The following is an 18,665-nucleotide window of genomic DNA, read 5'->3' as shown; positions in this document are numbered from 1 at the left end:
AAAAAAAAAAAAAAAAAACTGTAATTAACTGATACCAGTTAATTAGCTGTCACTGACAAAGAATCCCTTAACTGGAATCCAGTAAGAATTCTTTGCTATGGAGGACTAACTATGATTTCTTCTCTCATTTCTACAAAACCACACTAGAATGACAGCTAACTCAGGTCTTCTAAACCTACATGGAATATCAAATAGGAGAGGAGACACTATCAGACTAAGAAGAGTCATTTTATTTAGAAATGAAAAAACAGATAAACATTAGGTGATGGACCCAGTTGGGTTTTGATATTCTCTGCTCTGAGGGTCCACAGTGGGAATAGGTGAACAAAGACCTGAAAAAGCTCTGAAACTGATGGTACAGGTACCACAGAGGGTAGGGAGTTCTATGGTGAAATGAACACAAGATGACTGCTGCAAAGTCTATGGGAAGAGTACCAAAACCCTTGGGCTCCCTCCCCAGCCCAAGCAGCTGCTCCTCTCCTGCTTTATCAAAGACAGATTTCATCACTTAAACTGAAGCAGAAAGCTGCTAGATTTAAGATATCTCACACATACAAGGGTATCTTACAAAAAACACAAGAATTAAGTGAAAGTTTGCAAACTACACGGTAAACTCAATGAGGGCAGGGACTTAACATCTGTTTTGGTTACTGCTGGATCCCCGTTACCTACCATGGTTCCTGACACATAGTAGGTACCTAATAAATATGCAGCAAAAGAGTTTAGCAGACGAGTTTTTTAATCTCCAAGAAAGCAGAATGTTCAAAAAAAAGCAAGAATAAACAAAAGAAGAGAAAAATATAAAATGTGAACATCAATCCAGGAAATTCAGCATCTGACTAAAAGGAGTACCTAGAAAGAAAGAATAGAGAAAACTGGAGGGGAGGGGTGATTACAAAGAAATAATGCATGAAATTTTGCAGAGCTAAAGTTTCCAGGCTGGAAATGCCCACTGTCTAACACACACACACACACACACACACACACACACACAAATGCAATTTCAAAATACAGGAAGAAAAGATTCTAAAATATCCAGTGTATTTTACGCAGAAAGATCAAAAATGAGAATGGTACAGGATTTCAACAGCAATCCTCAAGCTAAAATATAATGCAACACTGCCTTCTAAACTCTGCTGGAAATGGTTTCTAAACTAGAATTCTACATGTAGCCCGAAGAACAATCAAGTGTAAGAGCAAAGGTACGATAAAGACATTTTCAGACATATGACGTTCTCACCACTGACCTCCCACGTATCCTCTTTCCACTTCTACTCCCCACAAAAAGCAACAGGAGAATGTATTCTGCTAAACTAGGGAATAAGGAAAAGGAAGTCTCTGCATTTAGGACACAAGCGATACAATGCAGAAGACAGGATGCGGAATTCCTAGGATGAGAGCAAAAAGGAAGTCCCACCATGACAGCTGCGCACAGGCCTACAGAGAACAAGGTAAGACTGCAGTAAGAATAGAAGGCACTACCAGGAGGAATGGTTAAACTAAATAAATAAAAACCCTTGGTGGGTGTCTATGTCTAACCATACTGAGGATGTTTCATTTGGAGAGTCTAAGGGTAAATTAATGTAAAGGATCAAGAAAAATGTCTTTTTACAATTAACTCAACGAAAAGCAGAGTTAAATGAAAAAAGAAACATAATGATAAAATACTGCATGGCTTCGATGTGAGTCTTGCTATCATAATCCATACTGATGTATCCTAAAATTGGTAAAAAGCTACATGACGGAATATGAGGAGAAAAAGTATAGTCGGCGGGGGGGGAGTTAAAAATGAAACCTTCACCACCCGAAGTAGAAAGCCAACCGGTAATGATTAAAATTGATAACTCAGGCAATAGCCATACAAGCCTGGAATTTAAAAAGGGAGGGTAGACAAACAAAACCAGAACAAATAGTTTTTGTTAAGTAATTGCATCTGGGTAATAAAATGGGCATGGGAGAATGGGGTAGGAATTTGCCCTTTTCCTTATAACGTCTGTAAGACTAATGCTTGCTAAACTATAGATGTACTGCTTTATAAAACATGTTAAGTTTCAAAAAAATTTTTTCACCCACTGAACAACCTATTCTAAGCCATTACTTCTTATCTCATAATGGGATTATGGATTATGGATCTTTGGAACAAAGGCATTTAGTCTCACAGCAAAAGAGGATTTAGATTTATATACAAATTTAGTAAAAGACTAATTTTGAATTTGAAAAGCTAGCTCTCTGCTTAAACTCTTTTATATTAAATTTAAATAAATTACACTATGAATAAAACTGCAATTCATGTCCTCACGACCTCACAATTTTGCTTTAGCCCCTTGCCAATGAAAGGAAAATTAGGCACTTAGTCTAGAATCTCAAAAGCAACCACCAACTATGATTATTTTTAAATTACATTATGTTACATTGCGTTAAATTAACATAGCCTCTCCTCTATTTTTTAAACCAACCTTGTATGTAGATCTACCTTGTGTGCAAATGAACTATAAAGCAGGGGTCAGCAAACCTATGACCTGAGTGGCCCAAATCCAACCTGCCCCTGTTTTTATAATACCCACCAACTATGAATATTTTAACCATTTTCAAAAACAGGTAAAAACCAAAATTAAAAATAGGAATATATTTCTTGACACATGAAAAAAAAAGTCACATGAAATTCAAATCTCTGTCCACAGATAGATTTACTGGAACACGGCCTTGTTCATTAATGTTTGTATCTATGGCTGCTTTCTAGTGATGGCAGAGACTGGATGGCCCACAAAGCCTAAAATATTTACTATCTCATCCCTTTCATATTGTTGACCCTTGAACTAAAGGATTCTAATTCTTAATTTCATTTGAATTTTATTTTTATTTTATTTCAAATGAAATTGAGCAAAATTCATATATAAAAATATACATATAAAAACTCCTTGAATCAGAGGTATTTAAATAAGGAACCTTAGGGATGGCCTACACAACCTTTGAAAGAGAAAATAATGGTCTGCTTAGGGCCACTCAGAGTCTTGGCTCTGAGATGGCTGTCCTCTTAGACGTGCATCTGTCACCAAAGTTTTAACCCTAGTATGCCTCTGTTCCTACTCCACTCTTCAACTTTCTATTACTACATCACTTATTTCATTTTAGTTAAAATGCTAATAAAACATGCTAATTTTTAGTTTGGCCTTCCCCACATATTTAAAACAGATTTCTGTTCATATTTACTGTTGACTGTGCCAATAAAGCAGGATGGAATACTGGTTAAGGACAGTCTCTGGTGTCAGGGAGACCCAGGCCCTGGCTCTGCTCCCAAGGACCACTCTGCCCTCATAATCCTCTCAACTTCTCTAAACTTCACTTTTCTCACCTCTAAAAGTGAGTGTAGTACCTACCTCAGATGAGCAGTTAGAACACAATGAAAAATGTCAAGAGCTTAATGTTCTGACTGTCAGAATTAAGAGCTCGAGAAATGGTACCTATTATACTTTGTCTTATCACGTCCAAGTATTTGATAAGCATTCATTATCCTTGAAGAGTTTCATAGGCAGTGTTCTCAAACCTCAGTGTGCATAAGAACCACACTGGTGACCTTGCCAATGCAGATTCCCTCAGCCCTACTCTCAGCTACCCTGATTCTTTAATCTGGAGGGTTAAGGTTAACCCTTAACCCCATTTTCGAGCTCAAGTGTGATTTGGATGCGAGTGATCCATGGAGTAAAGTGTCCCTAGATAATGAAACAGATACCAAGAGGTTAAGAGACAAGCAAAAGCCTAAATAATTACAGCCTTAAGTACTAGTCTACTTTATCAGAGTAGCAAGGAGCTGAGTACTACTCATTCCTTTTGCTTTTTTTTTCCCCTGCTATAACTATCCTAATTATTTTTTTTTTTTACTTAAACTTATGTTGGGCTCCATAATTAAACGTTACATACAATATGAAGATTATCTCCTAGTTTGTAAAGGTTAGGACTTTCAGTTATACATCCAAATAAAAATTTAGGGAAGGCAAAAGGTCAGTGCCCAGGTCCCAGTGGAATCCCAGTTTACTATCTTGGAATTCAGCGACACAACCTTGTAACAATTCCCACAGAATGTAAGACTGGCCCATTTTATGTACTGGTACATTCATAAACAGAAAGAAAAAAATAGAAAAATAATATGTATTCCTACAACACTAAAAGAAGCTGAAAATCTGGCTAAAAACAAGCACAAAACTAAATATATTCTATACCGAGAAACCCTGATGTGTAAACATATGAAGTGAATCACATGCAACAGCCGCACCTTAGGGTAAAGTTTTTCAATTAAGTGTCTATTCCAAAACCAGCAACAAAACAGAGTGGACAGTGGCAGGAGTTTGAGGATGCAGGTGTACGGGTTCGCGGTTACCTTGCTCCAGTCTAAAGCACAGGGAACGCCTCGCTGCTTCCATCTCCGGAGTCGGATTATCTAGGACATGTCTACACCACTGCAAAGGGCTCAGGGATTTCTCTGATGACGGGAATGTCTTTGAAGAGCCAACGTATAACCTTAAAAAAAGAAATCTACATTATAGGGATTATATAGCTTCACAGAGATTACCTCTCTTGTACTTGAGAAAACAACATGTATTTAACAGTTTCTATCAAAACAGAACTCACATTTGATTACTTCAAACACCAGAATCATTTTTAACAGATAAATATCCCCTGGTAGAATATGACACATTCTGTAGCTTGGTGGCAAGGAGGACTTCAAAAAACTATGGAACAATGTCTCAGAGAGTCGGAGATCTGGGGCTTTGGCTACTGAACTGACCTGGGGCACTGTGATGATCTGATCAGATCACTTATATTTCTAGAAGTGAACATTTTCATCTCTCTTTGACAACAGAATCTCATGTGAACTTGGGCTAATATACATAAACATGATGTGGCAAACAAGGCAAGTCTTATTTGCATTTAACAAAAGTTAAGTCTAAAAACAAAAGTCAGCTGTTTGACTCTCTCAACCCTTAAATAATCAGATATTTCCCCTGTCTTAAATCTATACTAAATTTGATATGTGCTTCTTTCTCATCAAAGCCAAACAGCTTTCAAAGATATGTTTTAGGAAGAGTTCACTTTCAGCACCTTCACCATTGCACAAGAGTTGGCAGGATTCAAAATAACCACCCTGGGGCACTACAAGTCATAACAAAGGTTTTCTCTCATTGATGTACTGTTTTAAGGTAGGTTTTAGAATACTTTCAGTGATAGGGTTATACAAAAAGGTTTACCTTGAGAATTAACCAACAGTTGACAGAAAAGAGAAAGAAAATTATAATCACAGGCTCTAGTAACTGACCTTGCTATATAAAGCTTTATTCTAATTACAAATCTCATTAAAGTAACACTACTTCAAGCAAAGTTACCATAATTCTAATGGGCAGGTATTCTTGAACTAACATACTTCATTATTCACTTTTACTGTTATCGTCCAGTCCACCACCTATTCGAGTAATCTATCCCAGAGGGCTGGGGAATGTAGTATTTAGCAAATTATTCTCATAGTTCGGGGTTGGCAAGCTTTGTCTGTAAGGGCCAGCTAGTAAATATTATAGGCTTTGTGGCCACATAGTCTCTGTCATAACTACTCAACTCTGCCTCTGCAGCCCCAAAGTTATCCCCGACGATAAATAATAAGTACGGCTGTGTTCCTATAAACTTTATTTATAGATACTGAAAGTCGAATTTCCCATAATTTTCACGTGTCAAAATAGTATTCTTTTGATTTTTTCAATCATTTAAAAATGTAAAAATCTAAGCTGATCAGCTACATAAACCAGGCAGTGGGCCCAATATGCCCACAAGACACAGTTTGCTGACTCCTGTCAGGAGATGAAGATTCTAAAATCTCTCTCTTAATCAACTTGACAGTAATCCTAATACGTCATTCTTCCCTTAGAGTGTGGACCACGCTCTAAGAGAGCATGTTGGTTAGTTAAAAATTCTTATTCCTAGGTCCCACCCTGGCCTACTGTGTCAAGATTATCACCAATCTATGTAGATCCTTCCCTTTTGCCCTTCCTTGCTGTCAGACCTCTGCACTGTTACTGTGTAGCTCTCTCTAGACCCCTGTCCAGGACTGGGTAGCTCACTCTAGACCCCCAACTAAAGGTTAGTCTAAGCCAGTTGTTCTCAATCTTTGACGTATTAAAATCTCTCAGAGGATTTGTTAAAACACAAATTGCTAACACCTGATTGCAGGCAGCTCTAACCTACCTGATTCAGTAGGTTTGGGGTAAGACCAAACAATGTGAATGTCCAACAAGTTCCCAGGTGATGCTGATACTGCTACGTGGAGACCACACCTTGAGAGGCATGCACTGTCCTGAGCCAATGGTGCCAGTTCCATTAACCCCATTTGCCCAATGACTGGTTCAGGCACAAGCCTTGGACACAGTCCTAGACAATAAAAACTGAGGGGAAATATTCTGATGGGCATGTGAGCAAGTTTCTCCTCATGTTTAAAGGGGTCACGAAAGACCCAATTATATGTTGCCTACAACATGAGTACTTTAAATATAAACACACGGGTTAAAAGGACAGACCATTGCAAAGACAAATGAGCAAAACCTACCCACAAAGAAAACCCCAGGCCTAGAAGGTTTCACTACCAAATTCTACCAGATATTTAAAGAAGAATACCAATTCTTCATGAATTCTTCCAAAAAAATAGAAGAGGAGGGAGCACATCCCAACATGGTCTATGAGACTAACATAGCTATGAAACCTGATACCCAAACCAGACACAGACGTTGCAAGGTAACAAACTAAAAACCAACACCCCTCATGAACACAGAAGCAAAAGGTCTAAATGCTTTAGCAAATTTGGTGCGACCATATATAAAAGGGGTACTTCGTCATTACCAAGTGAGGTTTATCCCAGGAATGAGAGGTTGCCTTAACATTCAAATACCAGCGTAACTTATCACATATACTAAAATAGAAACACCATATGATAATCTCAATATACAAAGAAAAAAAACATATGACATCCATTCCTGATAAAAACTCTCGGCAAATTAAAAAAGGGAGGAAACATCCTCGATCTTATTAAAGGCATCTACAAAAAAGGATCCTTAACAGTGAAAGACTGAACACTTTTCCCCTACTGTCAAGAGCAATACAAGGCCTGCAGGTTCTAGCTAGCACAATCAGGCAATAAAAACATTTGGATTGGAAAGAAACAACTCTGTCTTTATTCACAGACGACATGATCGTCTATGTAAAAAAATCGTCTATGTATAAAGGAATATACAAAAAAAGATACTAGAATGAGTTTAGCAGCAAGACTGTAGGATACCAAATCAAAGTACAAAAGTATTTCTATATTAGCAACAACCAGTATTTTTGAAATTTCACTTCCCATTTACAACAGTATAAGAAAAACCATAAGATGCCTAAGGATAAATCTGACAAAAGATGTCAAAGACCCGTACACTGAAAACTACAAAACATTCTGAGAGAAATTTAAAAAGAAACAGAGAAACGGACCATGTACATGGGTCAGAAAACTAAATATTGTTAAGATGTCAATTTCCCTAAATTGATCTATTTAACAAAATTCCAACCAAAATCTCAGCATGCTTTTTGTAGAATGTTAAAGCTAAAATTCATATGGAAATGCAAAGATCCTAGAATAGCCAAAACAATGAAGTTGGAGAGCTACCGCTAACTGATTAAGACTTATTCCAAAGCTACAGTAATAAAGACAATTTAGGATGGCATGAAAATAAATAGATCAATGAAAAACAATAGATGGTCCAGATACAGAAATACTAACATGTGGAATACTGATTTTTTTGACGAAGTACAGAGACAATTCAATGAAGAAAAGATAGTCTTTTGAACAAACGGTGCTGGAACAAATGGATACACATATACAAAAAGTGAACCTTGATCCATACTTTACACACTATCCAAAATGAACTCAAAACAGATCACAAAAATATGAAACCTAAACTGTAAAACTTTTAGAAGAAACTACAGATGAAAAACTTTGTGTCCTTGGGTTGGCAGTATTTCTTAGATACATATTTTTAGACTCAAAGCATGATCCATAAAAGAAAAAAAATGTATCAACTGGACTTCATCGAAACTAAAAGCCTTGCTCTTTGAAAGACTGTTAAGAGAATAAATGACAAACCATGGATTGGGAGAAAATATTTGCAAATCATTTATCTGATAAAGCAACTTATAAGTGGAATATATAAGAAATTCGGCAAACTTAATAAGCAACCCAGTTTTAAAAAACTGGTAAAAGATTTAAACAGATAGTTCACTAAAGATGAGCTATGGATGGTAAACAGGGGTATGAAAAGAGGCTAATCATTAGTCATTCGGGAAATGCAAACTAGAACGCCAGCGAGATCCTATCACACAGCTGTTAGAATGCCTGGATTAGCCATAGCAAGCCTTCGGGAGGACATCGTGCAACTGAAACTCCTATACTGCCAGCAGAAACGTAAAATGCACAACCACTTCGGAAACGATTTTGGCAGCTTTTTAAAAAATTAACGTACACCTACTTTCTGTTACAGCCACTCAAAAGTCATGAAGTATTTACCTGAAAGACACAAATGCCATGTGTCTTTGCAAAGACTTATCTGTAATAGCCCAAAACTGAAAACAACCGAAATGTTCATGAAAAGATGAGTGGTTAAAACAAACGATCGTTGTGCCCTTACAATCTAAAACCTTCACGATAAAAAGAAATGAACTACTGATTCATGTAACAACAGAGGTGGGTTTCAAAATAATTATCTTGATTGAAAGAAGCCAGACCAAGCCAAACCAATGAAAAAGAGTACCTACCATATGATTTCACTGATACAAAAGTATAGAAAACACAAACTAATCTAGATTGACAGAAAACAGATCAGTGGGTGCCTGGACGTAGGCAGGACGTAGGCAGGATCAGGACAGGAGGAGATAGAAGGGGCCACAAGGAAGTTTAAAGCATTGGGCCATCTCTACTATCTTGACTGTGATGATGGTTTTATGGGTTATACGTGGGCCCAAATCTATCAAACAGTATATTTTAAATATTTGCAATTTATATTGCACTTACACCGTAATGAAGCTTTACGAAAAACTCACAGGACAGTAAGCAACTGACTTCCCGCCCTTCAGGGAGCCTGGAGCTGCCATCCACCAGGCAGCTGAATCACAGAAGCAGGTGCCACAGCCCCGACAGAAAGGAGCCACAACACTAGGCAACCGTGCAACCTCCTTATCTTTCAGCTTCTTTTAAATTAATACATTTTCCTCACTGTTTAATACACACACAGGTTCATGCACTGAGCGTCTGCTTGTTTGCAAACCTCTCTCAGCTCCCATGTGAAGCACTGCTCTGCCCATCACCTCCAGCATCCCACGGGACCGCTGCTTTCTCCTGCCGCTAGCAACCTCCACCAAACAGCTTGCCTGGGGATTTCACACACTCCCACCAGTTTGGGGGTTTTTCTGGTAGAGCGTTTTGCTTTCTGTTTGCAGGGAACCCCTCAGGAAGATGTCCTTAATCTATTAGGGCCTACGTAATATGGTTCTCTCGTTTGACCACCCAGCCTCACAGCACATTCAAAGGCAGCTTCCCAGAGGTACATGTAATGGCTCTGGGACCCACTCTGCCATATTCACGTACAGGGACTTCTCTCTTTTCTCCTCCGCTGCCCACCCATGCTATCTGCTACTGTGGCTCACCCCGACCCTGCAGTTCACAGAATATGGGGGTGACCATGTGACTGAAAGCAGGGAATTCGGCTGAAAGCCTGCGTGAGGAATAGGTGGGACCCCAGATCCCCTCCTCTACTCCACACTGCCCATCCCACCACCCCTCCTCTGCCACAATCTAAGACCAGAGGCTTACTACTGACACGTGCATAAGGCTGACCCAGAGAAGCTGACTTTAGGCACACAGAACTCAGCTGAAAGACAGATGAAGTACCCGCACTGAACCAGAGAGGCCGACCAAAAGTCTACTTGCTGAATGGTTAGCACCCTAGCCCCATTTTCCCCTTTACATTCCGAGAATCGACTGCTTTAACTCCTATCTCCCAGAAGGTTTGATGTCTGGAGACACAGATGAACCCAAGAGAAGACCTAAAGATACTGAAACCTGAGCTGGCCACCCACCCAATCTCTGGTAAAGTCTACCAGCCAGAGTTCCACCCATGCAGAGCCTTAGATCAACTTCGATATCGCCTTTGGGTATGAATAGACAACCCACGACACCAGATATCTGGAATATTCCTTTTAAATAAAACCCTGAGACTAAAAGTATTGACAGAAGAGAAAAAAAGAACTGAGGAGGAAAAACAATGCAGGGAACAGATAAAAAATCCAAGACAATTATAACTGATACCATCTGAGAGAAAATGTTGCATTCACAAGACAAAAACAGGATATTTAAATGGAACAGCTTCTTCTTTCTTGGCAAGTGAAACAATTAAACTGTTATAGAAGAAACAAAAAATTCAATAAGTGAGTTTGGAAGATCAAGCTGAAGAAGTCTCCCAGGAGCAAAACATAGACAAAGATTAACAACCAGAGGAGAAGGATAAGAAAATAAAATGACTGTACCAGGCAGGCCTCCATCTCATTATTATAAGTTCTAAAACACACATGAAAGCGAAGAGAAAGTTATTTGTTTTAAAGGCAAAAAATTTTCCAAAGTTGAAGGCAGGCCACCAGGTTCTAGAGTGAGGCACCCACAAATAAATGCTCAGTGCAACAAATGAACAGACAGACCCATACAAGGTACAACATGACATTTAAGAACCCTAGGGATAAAGAAAGAAACCTAAAGAAAAAGTCACAAAGGATTCAATACCCAAATCACATTGCACTTCAAGAGGTGTAAAACAATAAAAACTGGGGAAAAATGGAACAATGCCCTCAAACATGAGGAAAACTAACTTAGACTTTTATACCCAGACCAACCATGAATCTTGTATGAGGATAGAATAAGGACATTTTCAAATACACAGGATTTCAAAGTGTACTTCTCATGCATGTCCCCTTTCTCAGAAAGCTAACTGAGGCTGCATCCCACCCACAAGAATAAATGAAATTCCAAGACAAAGAATTTATGAAATAGGAGATCCAATATTGGCAAGAAACCCGAAGGAATTCCCATGGTAACAGCATTGTGCATCCAGCCTAAGGAGCAACAGTAAAGACTGGAGCAATGGGATTAAGCATTCTAGAATGGATGGCAGTACAAAACAAATTTTTAAAAACAGATTTAAGAGATTATCAAATACGTTTGACCTTCTTGAGAGATGTTATGGCTCCAGTATTTACAGAGATAATTAGTAATAAGGGATTAAAGAAAGTGAAGGGGGAAAAGAGAGGCCATTATTGCCTCGGAGGAACAAGGAGATTAGAGAAAACATGTAACATACAATTAACAGGACTCAGCTAATAACAGTGATAACCATGACACAGGTCATTACAATGATTTAAGAGAAAAGTTATAAAAACCATTACGAGAAGGGAAAGAAGATATGGTAGCTGGAGGATGAAGGGAAGAGGCCTTAGTCCTCATTTTCCAAAACAAGTCTATATCTGTTTAAGATCATGTAGTATAAAGACTGTTTAGAAATAAAGAAACTGCCAAAGGAGTATAAAGTAATATCTATGTGGAGGACTCAGAGGCAGGAAAGAGTTGGGAGAACTGCTACTTTCTGTAGTAAGCCTTGGTATAGAAGAGTTTTTGAAACATTTACATCCTACTTATTGTATTACCTTGATAGAACTTTAGAAGTACTACGCAAATATGTGGAATTAAGATAGAAGGGATCATTTTTAAAGTCAGTCTCCAAACAATGTTCCCAGGATAGTTTTGAGCCTACCATTTCTCTGACTAGGCCTAGAACTGGATTTAAAGAGAGAAAAAGGGCAGTGAGTTACGAAGATCACGTAGCTACAAACTCCCTGAGTATAACATGTCTCCAAAATTAGATAAGCAAGGTAAAACCTGTATTTCTCCTAAATGGCTCTTATCTTCTAAAAAATCATAAAAATCACCTCTTTCACTGTCATTACAATGCCAGCAACATTTACAATATCCTAGTTTGCCATTGTTAATACACATACCTCCTACTAACTGCTCTTTCAACTTCTACCTTTCGTTGACAGTATATTAGAATATGGCAAGAATATGTGAAAAGCCTTAGTCTAAAACTTGAGAAGCCTTCAAATAGTAGAAAAGCTATCATTTAAAATGTTACACTCTAATTTTCCTTCACTTCTCTTCAAAACTTCCAAAAGCACATGACTAGAAACTATTGTCCTTCTCACAGAATCTTTTCTTTTTCATACACTTCATTTTCTGGACCCCCTGACTGCATACACGCACTAACACTGGGAGGCTAGAAATAATACAAAGTCCATCATAATAACCCTGAATGCTTCAAATGAAGTATTTCAAAATGTCTAGAAAAATATCTTGGTTATTCTCAACGTTTGGTTCTAAAGTCATCCTTCTGCAGATAATTCAAAAACGGTACAACAAAAATAATTACAGTAAGTCCCCTACACATGAACGAGTTCCATTCCAAGAGCACGTTCATAGGTCCAATTTGTTCATAAGTCCAACAAAGTTAGCCTCGGTTCCCAACTAACACGATCGGCTATATAGTACTGTACTATAATAGCTTTATAATACTTTTCACACAAATAATACATAAAAAACAAACAAAAAATAAAGAAAACATTTGAAAAGTACCATACAGTACCAGCTACATCACTGCCGCTTTTACGCTTGCTTCTGGACATCCTGGGATTGATTGGAATAAAGATGCTGTACTATTGGACTCTATACAGTACTGTACAGTAAAGTACACAAAAGCACAACCACTTGTAGAGGATGCACGCACATGACAAGGTACACCAGACAAGTGAACTAACTTACGCGATTGGACATGTGAACACACATTCGCATCTTTGAAAGTTCACAACTTGAAGTTTCGTTTGTAGGGTACTTACTGTACATGTATATCATAGACCCGTCACTGAAAAGTAATATGTGTCAATTTTCAAACAAGCCATTTTAAGAGTCTTAAATCACCATACGTTTTATTTGAAGGAAAGGTAAAACACCAGCACTGATTAGCACAATCAATCAATCTTAGCTTAGTTTCACTAGCATCTGCTAGAGTCAAGCTGGTTAGCCACTGCAAAAGAAACTTACCCCCAATAAGCTATTTAAAAGGATACATTAAGTCTAAATTTTAGTTACTGAAGGTCCCATAGCAGACTCTTCCCCCTCCCTCCACATTTATATCTAAACTCTATTTCAGTGTCTCACTGCAGTATTTCAAATTTACTCATTTGAAAGACACATCAGCACAGGCTTCAGTCAACTCCACTTGCTCCTAGAAAACACTGCGCATTTTCGATCAGCACTGTCAGAAAGTGAAGCACCCTCTGGTCTTTCCACTGAAAATCAATTATGCAAAAAAACAGCCTAGGTGGTCTAATTTAGCTGTGCCATATGTATAGTACAAGGTGTTCAACAGCTCTGATGAAAAATTGGCAATGACTTTAGCCAGCTGTCCAGGGTCTTGGTGTTACACATGGAAGATGAATATCTCATTCATTAAATTTTCCTTAATTTGTAGATATCACCATTTTCCCCTTGTATCATTAAGAACTTTTCTCCTAGAGTGGCATGGACTAATATATACACTACCAAACAGAAAACAGATAGCTAGTGGGAAGCAGCCACATAGCACAGGGAGATCAGCTCGGTGCTGGTGCTTTGTGACCACCTAGAGGGGTGGGATAGGGAGGGTGGGAGGGAGGCAATATGGGGATATATGTATATGTATAGCTGATTCACTTTGTTATAGAGCAGAAACTAACACACCATTGTAAAGCAATTATACTCCAATAAAGATGTTTAAAAAAAAAAAAAGAACGTTTCTCCTGTCCTTTCCAGTTGGGCAAGTTAAAGTCCCTGCCACATCTCTTTTAAAAATAAATGCCTCCTTTTATAGCTGTATTTTATACCAGTTGGCATGTTTTAATCTTGGCATTGTCTGAATACAGACTCGTCTTCTGGTTGAGGTGAGCAGGTTCTGACCTACCCCGGCACTACACTATCTTCAGGGAGCCGTGCTCTTCTACCTGTTTTCTCCAAGTCCGTTTTGCTTTGAACAGTACAAACTGGAGTTATTCTAACTTTAGCCATAATGCACAAATGCATTAACTATTTCAACCCAGGACATATACACATAAAACTGAAATAAGTTTAATCAAGACACATTTGTATTATAAGATACAATGTACCCTGGTCCTGATTTTATATTCCACTGACCTTCATAAAAAAATAATACTGAGTCAGTCCACTAAACTGACTTTATAACCTATTAATGGGTCACAACCATGCTTGGAGGAAAAAACATCAATGATTGCAAACACTTCTGAATCCATATAAATAAGTCTAAATTTTAGTCAATTCTTTCAGTAAATAACTGAAGAAGTTTACATAAGTTATTTCTCCTTGGCGCTTAACACTGAAATTAGGGAGCTGAAATAGGTCACAGAAAGGTCTAGTATGCAGTTAATGATTTACTGCTCCCATTGCCACTTCATACCAATCTGGTTCCCTCTCCTTGTACCCTGGTTCTTCCTAGCCTAGTGCTTCTCAGCCTGGTAACACTGGGACAGAGACCTTCATAACATCCTTCTGTACAGACTGGCAAATCATCCAATCACACCATGTGCCACGTACGCATCAGGACTTTAGCACTTCTGAACTTTTTAAATTTGCTCCTGGTACTCAGTTTCTCCCCTGTACTTTCTGGCCTATGGTCTCCTGGAGAGCTAAGGCTGTCAAATTAGTAGTAAGATAATGGAAGAACTGATACAGCAGGATGTGAAGTTTACTATGGGATTATAATAATTGGACTTAAGAATGAAGGTTCTGAAACCACAGTCAACTTTAATTTTCTGAGACACTGAATTTTAGCAGCACTGTGCTAATATAACCAGATTGTATTAAGGCAAAATGACATACTTTAAATTCAACTAAGATAAATATTTGAAGAAATAAGACAATTGTTTTGTTTCAAAGCTTTTCATCAAAACAAAAAGCAGAATACATCATTCTTCTTGCATCAAAGTTTTTTTTTCAATAAACAGAAGAAACTTACAGGTTAAATAATTGTTTGGAAAAAAGGCCTGAGACCTGACTGATCATTCACTAACTAATGAACTATCATCAAGCAAATACTCTTCCATCATTCACTTTTTTCTTTCGCACATAACTCTTGAGCCAAGTGCTGTCCAGGCTGTACATTCTAAGATTGTATTAGGAAAAACAGACTTACGTGAAAGAACTTCTAAAACATTCAATGATTAACCTACATTTGTGAACTTCCTTTCCTAAGGATCTGACATTTTAGCAGGAAGTGCTATTCTAAATAAATTATTAATTTTGTTTAACCCATTAGGATGAAATCATGATAAAAATGTATGAAAAATTGTAGGTGATACAGTTAAAGTAACATTATTAAGGACCAAGTTACTGTTAACGATGATGCAACTGTTATAGGGAAACAAAGATCTCCAAGATGTGTCCAATGAAAGGTAAGTGTAAAAAAACTGATGTGGATATATTTGCATATTGATTTGTATAACTATATTTTTACCTTGAAGGATCTACAGAAGGTTAACAGGGTTCACTCTGAGTCACAGTAGTAAATTGAGGACAAGACAGAAGACTTCTGTGACTTTATAAATTTATAAATAATTTAAAATAATCTGGTACATATTATCCACTTTATAAAGTTTTAAAAATTTATAAGTAATTTATAAATTTATAAATAATTTAAAATAATCAGGTACATATTATCCACTTTAGTTGTTTCTTAATAAACAGGGAAGATAAAAATAAGTAGCCTTCCTGCAAACATTATCAGGGAAACCAAATGAAAAGCACTCTATTGATGACAGCATCAGGCAGGGACACGCAGTTTGCAGTGATGAAGGAACATCAGAAGGCTCTGCAAGCATTAACAAGTGGGTTTAGCTTTGAAAATTAAACCCTGTTGACTGGTGATGAACAAAGAGGCCAAGTACTGCAATACAAATATATCTCAATGTATAAAAATGCTCTGAGGGCTTCCCTGGTGGCGCAGTGGTTGAGAGTCTGCCTGGCGATGCAGGGGACACAGGTTCGTGCCCCGGTCTGGGAAGATCCCACATGCTGTGGAGCGGCTGGGCCTGTGAGCCGTGGCCGCTGAGCCTGTGCATCCGGAGCCTGCGCTCCGCAACAGGAGAGGCCACAACAGAGAGAGGCCCGTGTACCACAAAAAAAAAAAAAAAAATGCTCTGATAGAAAGTTTTCTGTAAATCAGGTGACCTTACAAAAATTTTAAGTCCATCCCACTAAGATTAATGATCCCTCCCTGTTTTTCCACCTGGGATTCTAACCCTGGGTGTGTTTTGAGGAAGATACTGCATAAACAGTGTGCCATTTGTCTACAGAAACATCTGTAAGCTGTCAAGGCATTGATTTAGTCATTCACAGACATACCTGATGAGTGAAATTAGTAGAACCTGCTGCAAATCAAACCTGGTTAGATTTGCTTCAAACCATCTGAAGTGCTACTAGGCTAATCTCACCGAGTAGGTGATTTTTTTTAGTTATTTTAATGATGTTTTAACAAAAAATAACTACAAAAGGAAAGCCTAAGGTATCAAAATACTAGCAATAGTTGGAGGATAACTAAATATGGTAGAAGTCCATTTAATAAAAGAAAATATTACAATTATATTCACTGTACTAGCACAAATCTAATATAAAATATAAAATAGTGTATCATGATAAATTTTAAAGTGCTAATAGTTTTAAAGCACAGGATTGATCCTCAGCCAAAATACAGCAAGTTTCCTTCTATTATTTAAGTACGTATCTCCAGAAAAGGCCAAGTGGGGACTAAATCAATCTAAAATAATTTGAAATTGGCATAAGGGCTTACAGTTATTAGTAACAACCTAAGCACCACCATGAGGGCATTTTCTGGTACCATATTCAGGCTGAATCTGAGATTACAACACAGCCTGGACTTTACAAAAATAAAGGTGCAGCTTCTAAAGAATGGCTTAAAGTTCCAGAAAGTGGCGAGTTGTTTTGATTTTTACAACCTGAGTTACCTGCCCCGTTGCCGAAAAGTACTAAGCAGAAGGATGACTATGCCTTATTATATAGCTCCCTGCATTTTGATTCTCAGAATCAAACCAATTAATGTACTTTACGGTTAGAGTTCTCAACATAAAGTGCAAGAGAAAAGGACCACCACAGTTCCTAATGGGAAACCAGCAAGGTTCTCCATCTCCCATTCCCTCCGGAGCAATCACCCAACATAAACACAAAGAAAGTGAGGAAGACCCAGCTTGGAAAACAGGAAGAGGACCTAAGATTAAAAGAACTACAATTACTCTTCATGCTACTGCTACGTACAGGTGAATGCTGTTCATTCTCCCTGCGTGAACCTAAGTCCCACCTGATCTGAAGCTTCTATTCATCTGACCACATCACACTACCTCTAACGACTGAGGAAAACATGCGAACCAACCAAAAGAAGTCATGAAGTGACTGCTACCCTATGAGCAAGCACCATTAGAAACAAATAAAGGAATCAGAACACCCCTCTCCCCTCCCCGCCGCAAGGTACTCACTGAAGGGAAGCAGACAGAGCTAACCAGATTTCAACTGAATGCTGCCAGCCTCAAGTCAATAAAAACCAAAAAAAAAGTTTCTCTAATCTCACTTTTCTTCAATCACCAGTTTAACTTTTTAAATTAAAGCAAGTTCCTTGGGTCCTAGGTAACAGAGTGCCTTCAAGCTGCTCACTCCATTCCCCGAAAAGTCTTCATTTTTTTTTTTTTTTTTTTACGCCGTTACTGATGGGAAAGCCAGTGAGGTCAGCACACTGGAAAAAGCGAGCCTGTTTCTGAAGTGAGAAGCTATCAAAGAAGATGCAGCGAATGAGGACAAACCACTGAACAACTCAAACAGTAAGAACGACTCTCTTAAGGAGAGATTCATCACTCCTCCATGCATCACTAGGCGCCTTGGGGTGCCGAGGAGGTAGGGACAGCACGCAAATCCTGTCCGGCCTTGGTTTGGGAGGACAAAACAGTAACAGTCGCAGATGGAGGCCAACCCCTACCCATCCCCCGTCACCCCCAAAAAAGACTGAGGAAAAAGAACATGACTGAGTGACAAAAAGACAAGATAGCATGGATTTTGCAGTTAATGCTAACGAGGAGCGTGGCACCCAATCATCAGCAAAGACGACAACACAGGAGAGGAAAAGGACCAGTTCATCCCCAGATGGGTCAGCCTGAGCTGTAACAAAATAGGTTTCCACCCTGGTGAACAGCCTCCGCTCATCGCCCGGCTCGGCACCTGCCAGGTCACCCCGTCTGGGGGCAGTGGCTGAGGTCCCCCTCTTCCTTCCAGCCCTCGCCCTCCCCGGGCGTCGCAGGCGAGGGCCCCAAGGGAGGGAGCGGAGCTCGGCAATACCAGGTGCAGTCGTCCTCGTCCCGCCAGGCGGCCACGCTCTCCAGGTCCAGCGGCTCCACCTCGTCCAGCAGCGTGGGGGGCGGCGAGGGCGGCGCGGCGGCGGCCCCGGGAGGCG

At 38.9% G+C, this 18,665-nt stretch overlaps 1 protein-coding gene across 1 annotated transcript in view; it reads right to left on the bottom strand.

The window, feature by feature from the left end:
- SLAIN1 (SLAIN family member 1) overlaps positions 1-18,659 on the bottom strand; it is a 55,556-nt gene extending 36,897 nt beyond the window's left edge. The window contains exons 1-2 of the mRNA XM_024753916.1: positions 18,551-18,659; positions 4,376-4,515 (exon numbers count right to left, since the gene is read on the bottom strand). Of these exons, the coding sequence (XP_024609684.1) occupies positions 4,376-4,418 (43 nt within the window). The 5' untranslated portion in view covers positions 4,419-4,515; positions 18,551-18,659. The remainder of the gene's footprint in view (positions 1-4,375; positions 4,516-18,550) is intronic.
- Between the last annotated feature and the right edge of the window lie 6 nt (positions 18,660-18,665).

Source organism: Neophocaena asiaeorientalis, unplaced genomic scaffold (assembly GCF_003031525.2).
Source record: "Neophocaena asiaeorientalis asiaeorientalis breed wild unplaced genomic scaffold, Neophocaena_asiaeorientalis_V1.1 scaffold212, whole genome shotgun sequence".
In the NCBI taxonomy this organism is placed as follows: Eukaryota; Metazoa; Chordata; class Mammalia; order Artiodactyla; family Phocoenidae; genus Neophocaena; species Neophocaena asiaeorientalis.
This window is presented reverse-complemented; position numbering and strand designations above follow the sequence as displayed.